The sequence below is a fragment of the Anopheles marshallii genome, chromosome 3, assembly GCF_943734725.1.
Source record: "Anopheles marshallii chromosome 3, idAnoMarsDA_429_01, whole genome shotgun sequence".
NCBI lineage: Eukaryota > Metazoa > Arthropoda > Insecta > Diptera > Culicidae > Anopheles > Anopheles marshallii.
The window spans coordinates 74,471,526-74,495,996 of record NC_071327.1 but is presented as its reverse complement, the minus strand read 5'-3'; the positions used below and the strand labels follow the sequence as shown (position 1 = coordinate 74,495,996).

At 42.3% G+C, this 24,471-nt stretch overlaps 1 protein-coding gene across 1 annotated transcript in view; it reads right to left on the bottom strand.

The window, feature by feature from the left end:
- Positions 1–24,471, bottom strand: part of LOC128711389 (breast cancer anti-estrogen resistance protein 1) — a 108,018-nt gene that overhangs the window by 36,254 nt on the left and 47,293 nt on the right. The window contains exon 2 of the mRNA XM_053806258.1: positions 15,628–15,771. Coding sequence (XP_053662233.1) covers positions 15,628–15,771 — 144 coding nt within the window. The remainder of the gene's footprint in view (positions 1–15,627; positions 15,772–24,471) is intronic.

Below are 24,471 nucleotides of genomic sequence, written 5' to 3'. Positions count from 1 at the left end.
GAAGGGATGGTATACAAACATCCGTAACATGGTGCAGTTCATAAGAACGAGTAGACACACGAGTAGAACGATGACGGCGATTGATAGTCAATAGAATCACCATACAGATGGAGCGAGGATTCCTCTGTTAGACGAGAGGATTCCGAAACGGCAGCTGTCTGTGCGAAGTATACTGCCGTGACGAATCTGGTGTGATGAATATGGTTCCACAGAACATAAATAGCTCGAACGAACGTGATGTTCTTGCGTAGCCAATAAGCATAAATGGTCTATTTGACGGGTAAGATATTATTCATTTTTCTGTATTCATTTCCAGTATGATATAATTCCATAGTAATAATTCAATAATTTTAACGAAATTTTATAGCATGTTCCATAAAAAATGCTTTTTATAATCAACAAAAAAACATATTCAATAAACAAAATTGGAAGTATAATAAAATAAAATTAAAAAAAAAACACAACAAAAAAACACAAGGTAAAAAGTACAATAAATACTGTATAATAATAGAAAAAACGCTGATCTGAGCTCATCAAAGTAAAAAAAAAACACATTTTTAAAGTTGGCAAAAGTACCAAGAACAAATAGAATAGCAAAAGCAATTATCGTAAAATCGTACAGGGTGGCCAAACGCGCATAAAGGAAACAATTCAACCTCGGTGCACCAAATTGTACGTTTAATGGATTTATGAAGCACCCAAAATGTAAACCACTTTCGTATTATTGCATTTTAAGCATTTGCTGTCGGGATTTTCTTTTCCATTCCTTTTTTCCATCCAGGTCTGTGTAAGCCCCGTGTTGCATTTCTCTTTGTGCAATTGTGGAAAAGTGGCCCTTTTGGCGGCCTGGACTGCTGTTGCAGCACAACAAATGCAGTTTTGAAATTGAAACGATGGTTCGCTGACACCGTTGCTGAAAGGGAAAGAATCTGGCTTTCCAAAAAAAGAGCAAAAAGAATCTTATTATTATTTTCGGCTTTGTTTTTGCCCTTTTTCCCCGGGCTGGGTGTACGAAATTAAATTGGTGGGATTAATTCGTTTCACTAAGAGCATACGCATGTTTCCACTCGAATACATGGTTTGGTCCGCCGTAAGTCCTGCCCCGAAAAATGCACCGTTCATTATAGGAATGTTTTCGGTTGTGTTCAATGCAATGGATGTTTTTTTTCATGCTTTGTTTTGCTTTGTTACGAGGTGAAACATGCCTTTGAATCGATTCTCCCTACCCGAGAGGGCACAACACACCGTATCGCGATGATGCTTGATTAATTTTATTTGACATTCATTCGATACACTCACGCGACAAATGGAGCGGGAAGATATTGGAAGGGTAAGATTAATCCCTCAGGGAACAACAACAAAAAATAGGCTAACGGCTACGAGCGGACATTATTTACCGTGTCGAAAAAACAGGCATGGAAAATGTAAGAAAAAAAAACACCAAAATTTCAACGTTGTTTTCGCTTTGTGGATTCGCTGCACCAAAAAATTAAATGTGAAGTATTAAGCGTTAGGAAACATTGCATCCATAAAAATAATTGCAAAACGTCAACAGTGGAGCATAATATATAGTAATATCTTAACTGAATTATTGCAATATTGCAGCATTTACAGGCACTATCTCTTCCAAGCGTACAAAACTCGTAGTTGTGTCATTGCACACTGGAAGGATTCATTCCATTGCCCGGGGCAGAATAAATTATTCACACTCCACACACACAGTCGTAAGAGAAACTTGCCCCAAAATGGCCTGAGTAATTATTGCACTCTTCCGTGCAACTCTGTCTTTTTGTGTGTGGTCAATTTAGGAGAGTGCACTTCAACTCTGTCTGGCTGGCTGGAACTTGTTTCGGGTTTTGATAAAAGTGTAAAGTGGTAATTTACATCCTGTTAGGACATTTGAACAGTTGCAAGCATCCGCATCGTACAGATGGTGCGAAGAGTGTTCATCTATTGAAGTAAATAGAAAGTGTAGCACAAAAACTTAGGCTCAAAGAACGGTCTGCATTGGCCGAAGGGTGCAAAACTAAATAAGTTTTCCGTTCACATTTTGAATGTGGATGTTGATAAAGTTGCTTTATAAATGATGAAACTTTTCAATACATATGCATGTCGAGTGATGAATGCCTTTCAAAAGAAAGGACCTAAATGAGGGCTTAATGCAGTTACTTCATTTTCGATTCATTAATTTTCTTCACAACCTCTTTTCACACAGATTTTAGAGGGTATCGATTCTTATATTGAGGTTAATACCTTCGAAAATTTGTCTCACCACATCACACTTTGCCCATCCTTTCTTACGATCGAATAATAAACGGTGATGAATTCTTCTACCAAACAATGCTTGAAATATTTATTGATTTTCTTCCATCAAAAAGGTTTTCCCTTTGGTTGCCATTTGCCTTCGAAAGTTTCCTCTTCAGCTACCATTAAACCACACGCAGGGTTTAAATTAAAAGAAGAGTCATGCATAAATCTTAATCAATCCATCAAACCAACACCACATTTCCCCGCAGGTTGGATGTAAAACGGGGTTAATCTTTCACATAAAATGCGGCAGGTGTATCGTCGGGTGCGGAGCTACAAACTGCGGCTGCCCGTTTAATCAAAAAGAGCCATTTAGCTTCCCAAACTAATAAATCGTAAGGTGAAACATTAATTTTCAACCCCAAGCCGTTTAGTTTTAGATTAGTGACAAGCAAACGACAATGTTGACGGGAGTTAGTTTGTCGCTTGCGCTTGGGGACATTTGGATGTGGCATAATAATAAAAAAAGAAACACATCCACTCAAATTATCTGTTTTTCTTTCCGGAGACATAATTTTTAAAATGCGTATCTTAAGCTGAGTTATTACGGAAATCCCCTACCCCAATGCGAGTAGCTGCATTTGCGGGCAGATCAGATAAATCGAGCTAATTTATACGTCATTTTTTCCCATCTTTAGGGTTGCCGACTAATCCTAGCAAAATATGGCCGCTAGGGGCATTTTTCGTGTCTGGCAGAAGCAATACCATAATGTACTTAGGTGATCCTTCACGTTCATATCGTACAAAAAGGATTTTCACAGAAAGAAAACCGTGTCTTTGGCTACTACCCCCATCACAGAAGTTGACATTAAGCGCAATATCTTCGGCAATAAATTGAAAAAGACGAAGCGAGTTACCGGCAGACCGAAAGGCGTACTTGTTGATACAGTATCCTCCGCGTGTTTTGTCAGTGCGAGCGAGCAATCGTCGCGGAACTTTGCGTCAAAATTGCCAATTAGCGTTGGAAGCAAAATTGCCGTAACGTAACTCGTCCCGGGGCGATCGTCGTTAAGATTGTGGGTCGCTGTAAAATATCATCGAAGCTGCGTTGGGGTCGGTTAAAGAAGAACTCTCCCGGGTGAAACTTTTCAACGCCGGAGGTCGCATAAATCGGGATCGATTGCCGGAAAGCAGAAAAAAAAAAGAAATCTGGACAAGAAATCGGAGAACTTGAGTGAATCGTTGACAATTCATATAAATTGCGTCAACAACATAATCTCTCCATTGCTATCACGCGGCCTGACTTCGTTTCACCCACTTGTAGCCAATCGAAGTGGTCCGAGGAGATCAATCGATCAGAGTGTACTCAAATCGTGGCCGGTGGATCATTTCCTGCCTGGCCAAGCAATTGGCGTTCAAGTGGTTTCAGTTCCAGTGAATATACACAATAAAATTGTCATCGAGAGTGTCGTGGATTGGAGTGCTTTGTTGCACAAACAGGATGTCTAGAGATATTGAGACCTTCGAAGGAGCGACAATTCTTTGAAGAAGTGGTGTCAAGCTTCGAGCTATCGGGACCGTAGTTTATCGCACTTGTTTTGTGCAGTTGTTAAGTACTACTGATTGATTGAAACGAGCTTTTAAGAGGTTAGTTATTGAGAAGATTTGTGGGAGATCTAAATGTCGCCTACCATGTGCATGGTGTCCGGTTCAAACCATATTGCATCGGTCTACAGCGTTATGCATTAATTCAGCATCTTGAGCTGTATCCAAACAAATTAACATATCGTTAAAAGTGGCAAGCATCGTAAATTACGTGTCAGACTCGTCTAATGTCTACATTCTAAACACACAAACCCAACTCGTCTCTGCAACAAAAAGGCTCCTTTCAACGGGAAAGCTACCTCCATCGGCACCATAGACATGGCTTGTAAATGTCACTTACGCTGTCATATTAATGTCCAAAATCCTGTTCCGCACAAAGAGTTTCGACTCGCTGTGTCAGGCTGCCGTGCCCTGTCGCAACGTACACAAATCACTAAGCAACATCGTTAAGTCATGCTGCAAAATGGTTGCCCCTGCTGACAGGCTTGAATTGAGGGTTGCCTTTTTATTATTTGAATTATTGTGATGGAATGCAGGAAGAAATCAATGCGGCGAAATAACAACAACTCCTTCTGGAAATGCTGTTTTTGTGTGTTTAGTGTGGAAGGAGCGAGGCAGCAAAAAGTGGCATGATCTGAATCTGGCAACGAAGAAAGATGTCTCGCATAACAGGCAAAACGTCCAACTGATAGGGATATTTAAAAAAGAGAGTAGTGTTGTTGATACCGAAAATATTTTTTTTAGCTAGGTCAGGAAATATACTTTCCAAAAAAATGGATGGATACTTGTCAATTGTCAGTAACATTAGGATGTCAATCTTGTTCCGACAATCCGTATTAGAAATTCGCAATATCAGCAATCTAACCCCATTTCATCTAACTATAACGATTCCACTTCCAGGATTTCCTTTTCTAAATATGCTATTCTCAACACTACTCCAAGAACTCGTTTCTTCGAGCATAACCAAAGATAAAGTGTGGCGGAAAATCAAATCATTTAAGAGCGTATCAATAAAAGCAAACCGGTTCGCTGTCAAATTAATCAGGCGAAGAGGGAAGTATCGAAAAACAGAAAACAAAAACACACTCGATCAAGTGTGAGCTTTTTAGCTCAAATCACGTCACTGACATCCCGCTCGAAACAAGACGTCCAGAAGATGTTTTTATTTTCCATTTTTGATGATGCGAAATTGGAAGTAAAATTTGACGGTCTTTAGTCCAGTCAGCAGACGTGGCTGAAGTGCAAGCAAAATGGCAATACATACGCACATTGGTGGCCAACAAAAAAAAAGAGCAGAAGTGAAGAGCAGACGGACACATAAAGAAACCCGGAAAGCGAGATCATAATCCAAAAGTTGACGTTTAACGCTAACCGGTTCTTTTGACCGGCGAAAGATCGAGCAAAGTCCCGAGACACACGCTTCCTTTCCCAGGCAATGTGAAGTTTGCTTGTGGAAGGCGTTGAACATTCGCGCTCAGGTCCACCGAAGCTTTCCACAGTGGAAAATGTGATGGCGGGACGCGCTGTTTGATATGTTAATTATACGAGAGTCGTGATTTTTGCACGATCTCCACACCCAGCCCAATCCCTGTTGCCGTTGCATTGCTACCGTCGCGCATGTGTTATGTATCGGGGTATGCAGTGCAAAGGTTCAGCAACACGTTCAGCAATGGCGACGTGCAACGACGGAACGCCACGGAATGTACAGTGCTGCGTGTAATAATAATGATGTGATGATAGGTGTGCGCACCGGTGGCAGAAATAATATTGCGATCGTAAAGAAAGTCAACGCACGTACGCGTAATAGAATAGGGAATTATTTAAATTAATCGCGGTAACATATGGATGTGAGCCGAAAATTAATGTCTTTTAATTCATTTTTAAAGCCCAAACCCACAACAATTCGTAATAACAATGAATGAGTAAACCAAAAATTAAAAGAAATAAAATAATTGTCAGTCCTATAGAGTGCGTAATCTATAATTCTAGTATCAAGCAGTTCTGTTTTTATACGCTCTGTTGTATTCTCGGCTCTGTTGCTTCTTTTCTACCAGTAAAAAGTGTACTGATTGCAACATTATCACATGCACTTCTTCCTCGCCAGCGATCGTGTCTATGTGGCGCCGATCTTGTGCCGGTTTTTCAAAGTTGCTCTGCCACTTGCTTCTTGAAGCAAAGTCCATCAATCAAGCAAAGAATCAGCGGCAATGGATCCGAGACACATTCACTGGAGCCACCTGACCGACGTCGTGTTAATCACGGCTAGGAGGCAGGAAAAAAAGGAAAACAACTCCCCATCACTCGATACAAAATGAGGTTGAGGTTAAGAACAAGAGCATCATGGGAAATAATCGTCGCCATTTCCTCTCCGTGTAATCCCGGAGAGCAGCCTCTTTATCAAACGGTTATTATTACCGACCGCTCGAAACGCTCCCGGGTGGAGCCGGTGTCAGAAACTGGCGTAACTGATTAAAAGTTGAGGTTAATCGCCTGTTCGCCGTTGCGGCTTCCCTCGGAATCCAGAGGGTTTCCACATACTAGACACCTTAATGCGTCTTTTCTTGCTTCTGACGGTTTAGTATCGCACGGGAACGCCGACCACCGATTTTAATCAAATTTTATAACGCTGTCTCCGCCATCCGGCTACCGGTTGAAAAGGGGAATTAATTGAATTTCCCGTTTGATGGGCACAAATGAGGCGAGATTGTAGCTAAAGGATGGTGTCTGGTTCGACGCACTGGATAGCTACTGGCTTCCTAGTTGGGCTGGCTTTTAGGGCTTCTGCTTGTGTAGATTTTTCCTTAAAGGATACCTCGAAGGTTAGCACGAAATGAAACGATAGGTTGAACGACTGGACCACAGACCAGACACCAGGGATAGGGCATTTCGACTTGATTGGATTCGTTTTACACTTTCACACTTTCACGCTGTCAGTTTTCAAGACATGCCTGTGACCGCAAGACGGGTATTAAGGCAAAAAAGGAGGAAAGACAGTCACCAGCAAGGAACACATGCTGTTTCCAGCGAAAAAAAAGGTTAACTGATACAGAAATAATTTCAACTCCAGCAGACAAATATCCTGCTGTGCATCACAAATGCTTCACTGCGGCGTTTTACCTAACTGCCACTCTTATGTTTCAACTCAAGAATCAGAATCCTCTAGCGCCAACCACACCAAAGTCATGAACCGAGAAAAGTATAATTAATGACAATGGCTTCAAGCGAATTGGGATGGTAAGGATTTGGAATCATCCAGGATATTCGAAGACATCATCAAGGATTTCTTCCATTTAAAGTGAAGCGAACTTAGCTTTTCAACTACAGCTACTTAAAAGAGCGAGATAGTATGAATATGACGATGTAATCGTACGTAGCGCTCAAGGACATTAACGGTGTCTTGTAACCGTGCTATCCAAATGTTACCCAGAACATAGCCATCAGCATCTCGAAAACAACCGAGTAATAACGTTAAATGTTAGAACAGTAATTGCAGGTGGTAACGTTTACTAGTTATTTTCTAAATGTTCTTAATGATAATTTCATGCCTACCACAAAGGATTAACTTGAGGAAGCTCCTCACAAGAACCTCCAAGGATATAAGATATACGTTAGTTCTACAGTTTCCCACCAGAGGAATTCCAAATTTTACGCTTTGCTAATCAGACTACAGGCAATGACGTTTCAGAGTTTATTATCGAAACGCGGATGTGTACACTTCCTTGGAACTTCACATGAATCAGTTCCCACGTGTTTTTCCTATCTTCAGGCACCCACTCACGTATCGCGCTCATTGCAGTCATTGATCTGGGTTGTGGAATATCTATCCGTGTTCCCCGTGGGTTGATATTTATTGGTGATAAATTCAGTTGCTAAAGCAACACTGGAGGTGTAGCGTACTCATTTCATTCATATAATTTTGATACTCTTCTCAGATGGAAGAGGAAGTTGCACCTGGATCACTAACAGCACGAAAGGTGTCTGTCCTTTTGACTTGTCGTGGGTGAAACATAACCACGAAAAAAACACCACTCGACAGTAGTGGAACCACTGCAGCTGATCAATGAACACCTACATGGCTTCGTTTCCTGACCCGCAACCGGTGTAGGTTGCAAATTTTGCAACTTCTTTACATATTGCAGCGGATTTTTTTTTTCATTTTCAGCCGTTTAAAACAACTATCGTCGTATGTGGGAAGAAATAATTTATTGCATTACTGTTTCCACCTTTCGTGGACAACGCTCGATCGCAGTAACGAGAAGTCGCGTCGTCTTATCCAATGAATGAATGAATGGAGTTAAACAGTAAACGTAAAATAATAATGTCACAAAAAATCCTCTTTTGGCTCTGGTAATGAGCGATTAGTTGAGGTATTTAAAACCACAACAGAAAACCACACCAACCCAATCCGATCCGTATGTGATAAAGATGAAATACTATATTGGTATAACTCCATCAGCCGCGTACAGTTTCGCTCGCAGTCTCGAACCGTTCACTGTAAATATATCCGAATGAAACCGTGCCTATTAATTATCGAAACATTGCAAAATAATTAACGAAAAGGGAGGTAACCTAGACCGCACCAGAAAAAAAACTACTGTTGATTTTAGTGTCATGTAAGCTTCCCTTTATCAAATGAACCGGGAGCAGATGAGGTTTACAGTATTCTGTAACTAAATCAAAATGCAACCACAAAACTTTTCAATCATACACACCCCATTCCCGTTTCATTTTGTTGAATGCGGTTGATCAACTTATTCCCCTTTTTAAAGTCATGCCCTACTGAGGAAAACGGTGAATTTTTCATCTGCTCCAGTAATCAAATTTAACATAAAAATCTATAATAAAAGAAAATTTGATTCCTGACATAAAATTGAAGATCGTGGTAACACACCACCAGTTTTTTGTTACCACTCCATTTTTTATTCCACCTTCTCGCTCGTCTAGTGCAGCTGTCGCAGCAACACGGAGGCGTACACGCGCTGTGTGTGCCGCCACGCGAGACATGCTGGCGTCAAAAGGGGCTCTATGATTGACTGCGCCCTGCTGGCTGCAGTTCTGAGCCAGCTTCCAATTTTACGCTGCCGTTGCAGTTTCGTTGATAGGATGCATACGGATATCTATGCATCAGCACCAGCAGCTGGTATCGTGCATTTTCCGCCGACAGCGTAACATGGTTGTAATGACGGTAGTGGTGTGTATCAAAGCTATCCGGTAGCTTGGTATCGTTCCTAGCATGCATGACATCCTGCCCGTCCGGACACGTGCCGTCAGCGTCGGCCTTAAAATGGAATGTGAGAAGATCTCCTGTACATGGTGTTCCAGCTGCACACGCTGCGTTTGTTCATCTGCATGGCCAACGGTGAGATGGTCGGATATTGCTGACTCTATGCCAAACGATATGTCTGCCGGTGATGTTTCGTTGCGGTAGATTGATCTTCCAACGCGCGGAAGACGTTCTTTCCGTATCCTACCGCTCTGTTTGCAATCCTCCTATAACAGATGTCAGCAGGATGTCCGAACGCTATCGCCACTACACAAAAATATAGATAGCAAAAAAGAGAGTGCGCTGTGTCGCTTTTGAAGTACTTTTTGTGCAAAAATAGACTTGAACTGCTTGAAGGGAGCGATTGATGGCGGTAAGGGCTGGAAAACTAAATTACGCAACATCGAGATCGAAGAGCAAGTTTGGAAAGGTACTGAATATTTAAACAGCTACACGATCTCCACACGTAACGCATGCCCTGAGGTAATGAAATTGTTTTCTATTAAAATCGACTGCTAATGATAGTAATAATGATTTAAATGCCAGCCATCCAGGTATCCGAGAGGAAGTCACAGACCGGCAGCTTAAACCGACGGCACGACCAGGGTCTTGCAGTTACTGTAGCATACTCCATCGAAGTTAGAGGGCGTTACTAAAACGTTTTATTTTTCGTATTGCCGTTGGTATCCTATTACGGGAAGCCGGTGCAAAGCGATCCACTTAACACCCTATCGCCTTATGTTTCTCCAAACCAGTGGCTGACGTACTGTCTAGGTGCTGTGCTATTTTACACCTTATCGTGCGTTCCTAAGCCAGACCTCCGGACCGGTAGCTTTCAACATCGAAAAAACCCAACCACCGTGGCCGAAGTATAGTTGTTTTGTTTTTTTCCTAGTGCTCCATTTAAAGAGATTTTGCACGAGAGGTGTAATGTAGCTTTAGTAAATGCAGCTTGAAGTACAGGTTATCACGTTCTTCACTGCCTTGCAGGGCATTGCTTCAATTTTCCAGCGTTCGTGCGTTACGATTCGTGCAGTAACATTTCAATTACCAGTGATATATTCTACCTTTTCCACTGACTATTTGTCAGACAGCCAGACAGCCCGACAGACAGGGCACATTCGTTGCTCGAATAGGATTAAATTTATTACCTACAGTAATCTTCAGCATCCCCAGTGGGTCGGGGGATTTTTTCACCGACAGAGCTCCCCGAAGGAGAAGCGTAATGAAAATGGAGCGTAACTATTTTTCCTGGATTAAAATGGAATATCGTTCTTCATTCAGCAAATGACAGATGTCTTTTACATTGTAAACTTTTAATACAAGTGCAAACTTTTCGCCATGAGTTTATGGTAGAATAATTATCACTTCTTTTCGTTCGCTTTCAGCTTTCCTATCTCACCAATAATGAAGCAATTTGTGTACTGAAAAAAGGGCCCAACTGATGTGTCATTATCCCAACTTTTGGGATCCGGAAAAAGATTCCCAATTATTTCTGTGAACAACAAAACACAGGTAAGAGTAATTTAATGGTCTTTTAAACCCGCTTGGACCTCCCTGGTAATGGTATTTGCCATCGGAAGAGCGATTACAAACCGTAACACAATAAAAGGTGGAGTTTGTCCATTATGAACTGCCAAACCCTTTTCCCTCTATCCGAACATTTGAAAGCCGCACAACGGGAGAAAACAAAACCAATAATCCATAAACTCTCGACACACAATACGGTCAATGGAGGTAAAAGTGATGCTTCTCAATGGCAAACAAAACAAATAGTCACAGTTCCCCGATAAGATCTTCATTTTAGACGGGGATGGGACACCATACCAGTCAATCGATTGATATAATCCCAGCTTCCTCCGGTCACACCTTCACGGATGGGATGGGATAGGCGAAATGGAGGAAGATCCGAGTCCGCGATGGGCTAGAGAAAAGAGTTGAAAGCAGATAACCCATTCCTGGAATGCCGGAAACAGGGCTCGGTAAACATTTACGTGCGAGTGCCCTTAGGCGTCAGATAAACCCGATTTTCTGGGATGTTGGATGAAACGGAAGAAAGATGAAGTAGTGCGGTAAGGGATTCAAAAAAAGGATACGAGCAAAATAAAAGACAAAAAAGGAGACGGTAGAGCTGCTAGATAGGCGAGATACAGGCCACTTCGTTCAACATTGTACCGAAAGGATGAGGTCGATTAAGGACAAAAAAGGTAGCAGGAAAAAGAACGGAAGCCTGGTAAGCGTTGCTAATCAGATTGTAAACAGGTTCAATTGTATACTGGTTCTTTCTTGTACAGCGTAAAAAAAAGTGCATAGCAAAGAACTAGTGTACACAAAGCTGCATGGACAGTAGGAACACTGGTGCTATAAAAAAGAGTGCTATAAAGACTCCAAAAAGCCTTGCACATCCTTTTCATTATACTGCTTAAAACTCGGGCAGTATATGCGCAATTTACGACTTCTAGTAGCAGCTCGTCCTAGCGGAATGAAATATGTAAACGAACCCGCAACAGATAAGCTCTGCTGGAAAACAAACTGACTAAGAATGAAATTAATTTCAGCAGCAACAAAAAAACTTGTTGCCAGTATCTTGTACCAGCGAAAAGATAACACACGTAAATTAACTTTATCCTGCACTATGAACTCACCGAGAGAATCCACCACCGTTTGGAGAAAGGGTTCGCTCTGCATTACAAGAAAATTATGAATAATCTTTAACCGCGCAAAGTACAACCCGTTGGATGTACCGGAAGGTACTGTGCGGTCGGAAAAACAACCGGCCCAAACCGCTAGCAGCATGAATATCGCCTTTAATCAACTTTCCTTGGTACGCAAGATAAAATGATCTGTAAGGGATTTGCGACTGAGACTGGCAAACGGGCCCGAGAACTTATAAAGATGTCGTGTATATTACTGCGTTGTGGTTTAGGTACCTTAAGCATCAGAACATTGTGTACAATCTTCTCGGAAGTCAGTGGTGCGTTTCGGTCGTCTTCAGATGTCTTCGTCTCTAGAAGCATCAACCCAGTAGCTCACGCTCGTGTACTTCAATTAGATTTAATTTCGTTCCAAAACTGACACGGCTTAGTCTCGTGCAATGGGTGACGGTTGGGTGACATACCATCACGCCACTTCGCCTACGCGAAGCGGGAAGGAAGGTTTGCCTCCTTCATTTGCACCGTGCGTTCATTCCGCATAAGTGAACTTCCTTGTTTAAACCACGAGTTTGAAATTCCCTTTGGAACGCTTCCCGTCCATTGATCATCATTTGCAGCAGCAGCATTATTTGGTCGGGAGCCTGTTTATGCTGGCACTGGTGACTTGGCGCACCGTGTGGGATTATCATGCCATGAATGTCTGGCGCCATCGATACCCGCCGTGTGCAGCGACTTCAAAAGACCAACACGTTTGGTATCCCCAAATGAAGGAGCAGAAAAAAGGGAACTTTGGAATGAAGACCGAAAATTCCTCAGGATCCGTAGCTCTTTGTGTATGTTGGACGCGCGAGAGCATTCAGGAAGATTCAGGAAGAAAAGAGAGGAAAAAGCATCACCAAATGTTCCTATGGAAGTTTTTGTTCCATCCAGCCAGAGCCAAAACCTCACCGTTCAACACGCTCGTACGTGTTTTTTCGACACAATCAAATTCAAATTTAATGATAGGGTTTTGGAAACCCATCACAAGTACGGTTCCGAATCTATGGATGGTCGTCTAAGTTTTTTTCTCGTCTCCTTCTATGGACGTAAATGAAGAAAAACGTATGGCTGACTGCGCACACGCCAACAGCAGGATGTTGCGAGAGGTAGTCACCGGGCAAACCCATAATAATCCCTCGTTTTCCGGTTGGATCTCGCACGTTCCGATACCGGGCCTGTTCCCGGTTTGCATCCCTTGCGATGCAAAGAATGATGCTGGAATTAATTTCATTTGAAAGCCAATCTCATAAACGTCTGAAAATTGAACCACCCTCAGGTATCCGCACGCTGTACTACACCCATATGGTTAGCTCATTGCGTTGTGTTAGACCGAGAGCCGCTATTGTTGATTTTTGTGTGCACCATAAAATAATATACATACACACACTCATTCAAACGAAGGTAGTCCCGAGCATATTGAAACAGATGGGATGGGATGCGACATCCTGCCGTATCGTGGTGGAAAACCAAGGGTGGACCTTTATCGTTTGTGGAGTCGTCCGGCTACGGGTACGCTTGCTTTTGCCGGTAAAGTTAAGCATAAAAGTAAATGTTTGTTTTAAGCTTTCCGATGTAGAAGAGAGCAAGAGTTTTCTCAAACGATCGCGCACCGGCAAAAAGGATGCCATTTGTAGCGATTTGATATAAGGATGTACGGGGGTTCTGGTAAGCAGCATGATTGCTATAAATATTGCTAATGAATGTTAAATATTGTCACATTATTTCGGAATAACAAGCAAATGGAACAGATTGACGATGGAATTTGCAAAGTTTTGAATAACGATTTGTACATAACATCTTTACATCCTGTTGCAAGTTTGTTACATGTTATAGAATTAATCATAAAATATATAAATAAATAAATTATTCACAAACAACATTTCTGACTGAATTAGAATATTAATTTTACCAGGATGTCTTTCAGATTATGAAAAATCAATTAAGAAAATTACATTTCCTTTCTCTGAAACGGAGTTCCAAATACCTTCATACAAAGATATCCTTTCAGTAACGTTCGTTGGTTGACTCTTACTTGAACTTTAACTTTTTACGTTTAAGTAAGAGTAAGTACTTAAACGAAACCTTAATCAACCCCCAATGTGTAAAATCAATCAATCAATAAATGTGTAAAGACTCACTTACAGGTCAATCAATTCGGAACTCTTTTCTATTAAAGGTTTACACTGAGTGATGTTTTTTAAACCAAATAAAACCACTATCAGCAACAGAATAAATAGGTGCGATGTACGTAATATGTATACAGTAAGTCATACGATGCCTTGTCCGAGCCATGAATCAACTCAGCACTCTTATCAATTCAAAATCTACAATTGAAAGCAAACAAACTTCGCACATTAATGGAATAAATATAGAACAATAAAATGCTGTGTACATCACAAGTCATACCATGTCACGTAGAGGCTTTCTATTTCAGCCTTCCTTCCTTGCCTTCTGTGGCCTTAGAATTAATAAATAAAATGACCCAGTACCCGTCAGATGTACGTAATTGTAATTGCCGAGAATGATCCTTGAAAAATAGATATCCCTAACAACAAGCAGTCCTATTTTTACGTGCTGTTGAAACCTACACTGCATGGTACTTTCTTACAACTCATCTGTAGTGCTTCAGTTCCAAGTCGGATGTTCCTCATTTCTCAGAACATCATTTCTCAAACGAATTTGCCCCGATACCGAAAGGTACTTGTTCGCCTTTCAAGTCCCTTGAAGCACCAGAATGAACAAACGAACCCGTTACTAAGTACGCAATTCAATTAACTTTTGATCTTTTCTGCTGGATTTAGGCTCCCTGTGTCCGTTTGATGATTGAAATGCCACTCGAAACGTACACACGCTCACTCTCTCTCTTCAATGACCTCCGACAATTCGCTCGAAACGAGTGCCTAACACAGTGTTGGCTGATTTCAATTCAACTCCCCCGGTTCATTAACAACTGTTATGCAGCTCCCGGGGTGTCACGCCAGACTGGCACTAGCTACTTTAGTGCGGAGGTAAAAGCCCAACGACACTGGAAAGACAACCTGGGTACTAATTGAGTTATCCTCGCTGCAAACTTTTCCGCCTTTCCAGAGCTTTCGGTGACCAGAAGGCTAGAGATCTCAAACCGCTCACCGCTCAAAGTGACCAAACCATCGGGAACCTCTTCGTGCACGGTTGAGTTGGCTAGCTTAAGCCTACCATTAGCTGCGGGTTCCTTTGCCCGGTCCCGTCATTAATCATCTGCTGAATAATTAAACAACCCGTTGCAGCGACGCTTGCCTAGTGTTGGCTAGGCTTTTTTCATCCAGGGTGAAATGGCTACCCCTGCCGCATATCAACAGGCTGTGCAGGAAGAGCAAAGGTCGAACGAACGAAGGCGCTTAGCGGGCAATCTCTGCACGGTCCGGAATGGTTGGCTACAAATAAACAGTCGTAAATTATTCCGCACCGCAAGAAGCAGAAGGCGATTGGTGGTGGCTCTCCAAAACAAAACAAAAACTTCACCGACGTAAGTACGTACCCATAGAGTGTGTATGTGGCTTCTTAATTTGAATATCCAGCACCTTCTACACCCTTGCACAGAACTTGTAGCTTCTGACTACCCTTTGAATCGGGAATCATGTTACTACCACTACTACCATCCCTGATGTAACTGAACCCCTGACTACGGCGTAGGTTTTGGAAGGTTTCCACTGGGATTAATTTCAGTGGGAAATGAAACAGGTGAATTTCCTTTTACGATTTGATGGGTACGAGAATTTACCGTCGGTGCAGCTGCAGCCGTACGGAACGAACGATAGGTTATAAAAGCCAAACTCTTACCTGACGACCACGTAGCTGGCACAGCCACCATCCTTTCAGCCCATTGGTATCTGTTTCGATGACGGTCAATGTTTCGCCTTTGCGAAAAGCCAGTTCGTCCGTACTTTCGGCAATGTTATCGAACGTAGCCTTGGCCAGCAGTTTCTGAAACGATGGAAAGATTTGGAAGAAGCGTAAAATAGATGCATCTTTTCGACCATTTAGAGTACAAGGTTTTTTTTAGCTAGTTTTCGGGTGGGCGTGATTGGTCCCGATGGTGTCTTTCACTGCGAAGTGACATGTAGTTCCACAGGCGAATAGGCAATCCATCTTAATACCTTCTAACCTGGAGCACCTGGCAAATTTTGGGGATTATTCGGAGACATATTAGACTCTTGAGAGTGCGTACACCGGATAAGGTACAAGTCACTTGGAACGTTCTCTTTTTTTTCGAAAATTTTACGAAACATGGTAGCAAACGAAGATATTTGTAGAAATGAAGTATAAGCGGAGTGGAGTTCTAACCGAAGATTATGTAAAATTTCCCCAAATCTTGCTTGGCAAACATGTCTATGCTTTTGGGTAGCTGGCGACAGGCCCGGTCCAAAATCCCATCCGGACCAATCCTCCATACGCAGGACTTGACTATCCAACTACGCACAAATAAAGTCAAAGAACGCCACAAATGGCAGGCCTAGACCTCTTGAGGTTGTTATTGCCGGTAAAGGAAGCAAATATGTTTATGCGCTTTAAAAGTTCTTCTTTCTCACAGAGTAAAGTAAAATGTACAATCAATAATAAACAAAACAGCTGCAAATCCAGAGATTTATGGCAAAAGATTTATGTCTGGTAAACAGAACTCAAACACCTACTAAATGGCACCGGGGAAAACCACTCCCGAGGGACAGCAAAGTGAATGGCAAAGGAAAACAAACAAACGCATTTTCACTCAATCCCCGCTACGGTGTTCTTTCTACCGTAAGTCACTTTGAACCGTAAAATCAAAGAAAACCGTGCGAGAAACACAGGACGCGCTAGGAAATCGGCAATCGAATGGATTGTAATGTGACACCGAACCGAAAAACATGCGGCACCAGGGAGGGTGGCCTCTTCTTGTGTGTAGCATCTTTAAAAGTCTCACACAAAAACGAGGTCACCTACTAGAAGCCTCTCGGGTTCCTTCTCTGTCGTTTTATTATGTTTTGCTGTACGGTTCTTTCAGTTCGGTGATCAGCTTTCAATTAGTCTAATGATATTTTTCCCGAAACAGTCCTACCCCGCAAGCACTGACGAAGATTTAAAGATGACATCCTGTTCTAGATGATATCGCGGGAAAACCTTTCCGATTTCATCACTTCTTAAAACAACCGCCAGTTCGCTTCCATTTTGCCATCTTCAAAGCATTTGCGCACGGCAGGAACTTTATTCAGTGTCGTTCCAAACCCGGCGTTCGAGACGTTTCAATTTACACGGCGACTTATTTATCTATCGGCGACAAACATATTTCCTTAAATTTAACGACATCCGCCAAAAAAGACCCGTGGGTTGTAATGTGGAAACGCAATTCCATCACTCGCTCACTCACTCACCCATTACTCTGATTGATGAAGGCTTCCTTTCTCGACGATAACACATCATGCCGTCGTTGCCTTCTTTTCATTTCTTCGGGTTCTTTCTTTTTTTTGCAAGCTACAATTTATGGACCTCGTTTCCGAAATCGGCGCAACTAATCGACACTTGATTTTCATCTCACCCAATCGAGACGGGTTTCCAACACTGGCACACATTTCACTTGTTCGCCTCATTCTCGGTCTGCTTTTCTTCAACAGTCGGGCGCAAAATGCCCTCAGCCAGCAAAAATCTGGCACTAACCGAAATGGCAGATAATGTTAAATTGTGACCAAAAAGAGAAATCGTACGGGGACATCGCTTCCGGGCGGTGGATTGAGACGGCTGGAGTAAAATGGCAAAAATTGGCTTAAACTGTTCAACAGATGCGCCCTACTGATGGTGATGGGGTTTAGGATGGTTAAGATGCGATGATGATAATGATGCGCGATGATTATTCAACGCGAAAAAACTACTCCAAAAAAAAACCTCCATATCATCTTATCTCCATTTGCTTCCATAACCATTTGGTAGTTGTCAGCAGTGGGGGTATGTTATTGTTATGCGGTAAACATCTTTAAACTCGTGTCTGGTTGTCTCATCAGTGGGGATTTTTTGTTGTTATTGTACGGGTAAGGAACGGCTTATAATGTTAACAAACAATGACGATGGGTTTATCTGTGCGAAACAAGCGCTGAAAAGCTTTCGGCGGTGATTTACGTTTTCCGTTTTGTTTTGTGGTAGAAAACAAAACGTTATTACCGATAAGTGTTAACAACTTCACGTAAGGGTGCCTGTAAACGATTGCAATGTGCACACTTTTCGGTCATTAACCACTAACAATTTCACACGAAAAAAATGGAGGAATAAAGTTATTTTGGTGTGTCTTTGAGTGCTTTTTGATGTAGACATAAGCCTTTTAACAACCACACGATTTCATTTCTATTTCATAAAGTTTGAATCTGACAGCTTTCAGTTACTCTAGAATAGAGTCAAAAAGGTTTTCTCATGTGTGATTCAAGTACAATTCAATTCATTTAATGCAATCGTTCACAAAAACAATGATAAGTGCAGTGTACATTGTACAATGTGATAAAAAATAGCACACTAGCATACTCTTTTACGTAGTACGAGAACACTAATAAATTATCATTACAATGTAACACTTCGCACGCTAAAAGAACTACCAACAAAGTACCAGAAAATGATTTATAATTCGCACAAAAGGCGCCTCTCCAAAACGACTAGCCACTACAAAACTTTGTCGACATGTTGTTAAAAAGGGATAGTAAAATAGTCTGCTGCAACCGACCACAAAAAATATAACACGGGTAATGCTTACCCCGCGAGCAACCGAAACGCAACCAAAAGCTTGGGCAAAAAAAAAAACAAACAAACATAATTCCTATTAACGCGAGTGCAAGCATAAAACTATTCTGCTTCGCAAATGTTTTTGACGGTTCGGAACATTTTTCCCACGTACAATTGGCAGCACGGTTGGTTGCATGAGCAAAACCAAAGAAAGAAAAAAAACGTGTTTCCACTAGACGAAGAGAAATCCCAAAAAAAGGGCCACCGTTTGTTCGCATTTGAATAAACGCGAGGCACGAGTTAACGATGCATAAAAAACTATTTAATGAAAATGAGATTATTAAAAGCAGAGGAAACAACAACAACAAAAAATGCCGGAAAATCAGAATCATACGCTTGGGTGGTTTAAATAGTATGATGAAAAAAGTGCACCGAAAACGAAAGAGAGCACAATTTTAAATGATTTATTTGCGGGTATAGAGAGGCCAACAAATGTAATAAATGTAAAACCTAATTTGTGAAGTGAGCCGCACTTACCAATGCACTCGAGTTATGAGGAAACAAAAATCATCGGATCAACATAAGTGGAAATAATTAGCCAATTCCCTGGTTTCGTTTTATACGAATGTGCATCAGAACAATGCAAAGGGTGGGGGGGGGGGTAAAGTGTGGGGAAAAATTGTTTACACCACCATCGATAACAATTCGCGCTAAAGGTAGAAATGATGCATCAATGGTGCATGGCCATGGTAAGAATGGGGAACTGCACTCGGATGCATTTTTATCCTGACCGCGGTGTGCATTTTATCCAAGCGCTAATAGAACTATTATGAATTAACACGAACGGTCGGTTTACGCTCCTCGGACTGTTTCGCATTAATTCACTGCATCAGGGCGACCACCGGAGGTTAAGGGAACGTATCGAACGGGTGGAACCATAAATAAAACGCCAATGGCCTCATTAGCATATAATTAACTGGATGTAACCCGTCCCATCCTATTTCCCGCGTGTACGTAGGACCCAATCACGACCACAGACGGTTTGATCGGTGTTTGACGTTTGATTTTGTGCAGCAAATTCACGCATCGAACCAGAAAAAACACTTTCCCACTTTGAGAGTTTGCGGTCGATTTGACCGTTTGATCGACCGTTGACCTTTTGGCATGGGAGAAGGGGTGCGCAAAAAAGTGAAGGTAAGGTTGATGCTTTACTCCACTTCTTTCATTTTGGAAGGCTGGGGATTTCAGCATGGCTAGTTTAATAAAGACATCATACGCACGAAGGTCGGAGAAGGAATTTAAAAAGGCTTTCACTAATTTGATTTTCTCAAAATGAACGGATGAAGTTAATTGGCTCTAACATACCCAACGATCTTCACACAAATGAGATAGATATCAATTAGTAATTGATTGTTTGATGATATCTTTATAAATAAATTAAATCAATTTGGTAATTTCATGTACAATTTCTCTTATACACCGCAAGTTATCGGTATGATTCAAAGAAATAATATATTTTTCTGGTTAAACTTCTGGAAAAATTGAAATAAAAACTCGCAATTTAATTTCAATTCCATTAGCACAGTTTCAGCGTGAGATAGCATTTGATTTATTTATGTTTGTGTCCATTTATATTCCTTCCAGCAGACCAAACTTCGTGTATTCTAATCGGCACACATAAATAATAGACACGATTCGTCCAAGCAACATAATCCTTTGCTCGCACTGCACGCATTCCACTGCTAATGAATTCCAGCTACCCGGCGACCCGGGGTGACCACACCACCGCACTGGTCAGTCCAACGTGCAGAACATAGGTAATGATTCAATCCATTACCGGTGTGTGGGGCAAAAGCATTCCGAACGGTTCAAGTCACGACCAAACTGACCGCAAGAGAGACCCAAAAACAGTGACTCGTGACTTTGGTACCAGTTACGCACCGAGCCGGCCACATTTGTCAGCATCTCGGTAAAAGTTGAGAACCACTGTTTGGTTGGAATGCACACACACACACACACACACCACAGTGGACAGCAAAACCCGGACGGTGTGTATTTATGTGTCTAATAATGAAATACGATGATTATGCGGTGATTGAATTACATTATTTATCGCGCGATTAGACAAAATTATAATTTTGTGAAACGTGTGCAGTGTCAGTTTGCGTCTTTTGTTGGTAAGGGAGCAAGGGTTTTGGCCAGGGACCCGATGACACCTCAGTGTTTTACCGTGGCGCAGTGTTATAAATTTTGTCCTGCTTGACTACGGGTCAAGATAGCACAGCAGAATGGCTGTATTCTGTGTTAATCCGACGTGTCCCCAGCTAAGAAGCTTTAGTTAGCGTGTGCATCTCCACACCATGCACACAATCTGAGGCCGAGAAGATTCCATTAAGCCTCACGATATATACAGAAAACACCCAGAAGTGTTCATCGGATTTTTGATGCATTAAATCGAATTCTTTATGGGAGCGACCGCTTCGTATCACGGCTAAACAAAGCCAATAATAAAGAGCATGTTTAACAAATGTAACGTACCTTCAAACCCCAACAAACGATGCTTTATAAAGGCTAAATGGATTGAAAGTGGCGGCAGTCGTGGAGGTCGTCAAAGATAGGCCATGTTCCGAGAATTTAAAGCCATGATACTTGGAGACATCTTCCACATAACAGGTAGACCAAAACATCAAGCTATCGAAGGGTTTGGAACGCAACCCCTCTGGAAGTGGAAAACCCCCAAAATCTGACAAGCACCTTTATCCATTTTACGTCCTCTATGCGTTCGTCACAGATTGCTTCTGGATGGAACATCAAGTGAAATGGACATGTTTTTTTTTCACGTGTCAGAATGTCATTAAGCTTCACCGATGCGTGCGTCTGCTTTGGACAGTTCTTTTACCAATTTACTGTAGATAGGTCGGTCCCCCAACAGGATCATCTAAAATTTATTCCATTCCATATCCTCTGTCCGAATCGATTTAGTGCCGGATTCACGTCGCGTAATTGGCAGCGTTCTCTTTCTTCCGGCATAGGATGATTCTGGACTTTCACAGAAATCAGACCATGAACACCAACTCATGGATATCTAGGATGTCGGGCAGGTTGGAGTAAGAGCGGCCCAACGGTCGTGGTGGGAAGCTCTTGAACTACTGCGCTTATCCATATCAACCAACTTCACTCCCTTGGCGAAGTTCCGTCAAGATCGCCGGGTAAACTCCGGGTGGAAATTCCACGACCAGCGTCCTCTTGGTGTCGGATCGTGTTTGGAATATTCAATGAAGTCACAACAAAGCTCATCGCCATTGCTTCAGGCTTGGTCATTGTTTTTCAAACAACGTGCACCCTCCCGGTGACCATTCGATAAACACCGAGTATGATGACGAACTACACATCACGATATCCCTGTGCATTCGGCACACACACACACTCTGAGGGATGTTTGAAGGTGGATGCAGCGAAACGGATGCGGCACTCAAAGTAAACATAACTGTTGATTGATTTATCCAATTCCTTTGCCATTCGAAGGAAGGCTGTTTGGACAGGGGACCACGTCCCTGTGTTCTTGTTCCTCCAACACTCTCGGATCGACACTTACCGAGGGTGTTCCAGGGCAATCAGACGGGTCTACCGCCCACAATTTCCGCCGTGCCTCGAGGGACACAAGACTAAACAAGTTCGCTTACGAGAGCAAAAATCGATTTCTAGCATAACCGATCCAATGCATTCCCTGGGTCAGAAAACGGGAAGCGCTTGCTGCACCGAACAAACATCCACACCAGTTCCGCAATGTGTTCAAGACTGCGGAACGCTCCTCCCGGTATACGGGGCAAATATTGGCGAAATAGCGTAGCATAAAATTGCACACTTAATTACTTTGTTGCGAAGCCCGGCTGGCAACTTCCTGTCGGTGTCAAAGTGTGTTTGTCCTGTGCCTTTACGTGAGCATTCGGCGCTACTACTTGACGGGCTTTGATCACTGTTCGAGCATCGGAGGAACTGACCAACCGTACCGCAGTACAAGTTCTCGAGGGGAACTCAAAATTAGATCAACAGAGGGGCGAACCCATTGATGAAGGGTCAAATTGTGTCTAATTTGTAATTTCCTGCTTTGATGTTCAAAGCCAACGTTGCAACATGCATCCATGCACGTATGCATACGGCAAAGGATGAGAAGAATGGTGTCCCTTTTGCAAAGATAAACCTTTGAAGAGTCACGGATAATGTAACGTTGCTCATTTTACGCACCAAAGGAGGGCTTCGATAAAGGGGACTTTTTTGGCAGACATCAAATTGGACGAGCTGTTTGGTGTAAATTACACACCATCTGTTGTTTCACAGTTCCTAACAGTAACAACATATTTTCCACTATCGATAACATTCGAGTGCCGGTAAGCTCACTCTCACATTCCTACCAACCTATTTTCCTTATCACATGGTTCGATAAAATAGAACTTATGAGGTGTGGAAAATGCTTACATGCGACCCACACACCAAGCCGTACCGCAGGCACTGGATGGTGGTGTTTTTCGAGTGAACGTTTCGCACCGATAAGATAAAGCTGGTGGACAACACGAGGTGATGCCAACGCAGCGTTTGCCAGCGCAAAGTGGTTGAAAGTCGATCGAGGTTGCGGTGTGACATTTTGCTGCATGCTCTACGCTCGCAGTACGTCGGCAGGTGAGAAGAAGCAGGCGGATCGTTAAAGTAAACGTTTGTAGCAAACATTTGGAGGAGGACCTGTATTTCTGAACAACACTTGATGCAGTAAGTGTTTAAAACTATTAATTACTTGAACAAAGAAGAGGAAAAGACTCAGAATTTACGTCACATTTGACAGTTATAACAATTGTTTGGTTTTTATTTTATGTTTTGAGATATCACGTCATGTTGTATACTACATCAAATCATCCAGTATTTATTCTATTTCCTTTTCCGACAATCATTCCGAGCTTATCGACACGTTGAAAGATAAGCTCAATAAGCTAACAAAAGTAACACTGTTCACATATGCAAAACAACCCAGCCCGTCTCGGAATATGGGGAATACCACGTAAATGGTAAGCAATATGTAAACACTAATCGACCATCTGTCAAGCGTGCGAATGTGGGTGTCAATTTTGTCTGGCCGGTGATCAGAAACCAGCAGTGCAACAGCTTTCGATCAACCTAAAACACAGCCTCATCTTTCCTCGGTTACATCCGCGATCGTACACGCGATCGATTTCACCGGTGATGAAGCAACACTCGTGTTGCTACCAAAGACGGATTCGTCACACCAAGGAACGTCAAATATGGACTGACCTGTCGTACGGTTTTGTTGTGTGGGAACTGGTTTTTCTCATTCTTTCAGTCCCTGCCATTGTACCTGCTCCAACGGGGCCTTAGTATTTATGCACCAGCCGTGGAATGACCTTGGACGTGGTCGTGTGTCGGCCCAAGAGATGGTGTGAAGGAGTCCTATGTTGGGGGGTTTGTGTGTGAAGTGAAATGTGTGAGGTACTTTTAGCTTAGCTGTGCAATTTTTATCCAACAAACAACTGCTGTTGTATGCCCAGAGCCCAGCAAACTGTTGCATGCTAACACCATTGCATTATTGCACGCGACATCGTGAGTTTATTTTCTTGTTTTCTTTCCTGCTCGTTAAAACTTTCAACTAGTTGCTCTTTTCCAGCAAGAATTCGGTGCTATTTCGGGTTGCCACCAGTCAAGAAACCGTAAAGCTATTTCGACCACCGATCGTACCAGCCGTTCAATATGCCTTGGGCTATGGAAAGAAAGAAAAAAATGGCTGAACACCACAACCGAACGGTTTGTTTTCTTCCGAAGTCTTGCGTACATTGCACCAGTCGCTGATGTTTGCGTGGCGTCGGCCGTTTCAATGCCAAACCTATATTACGATACGACAGCGCACAAAAAAAACCCAACCCAACGAAACGAAACAAAAAG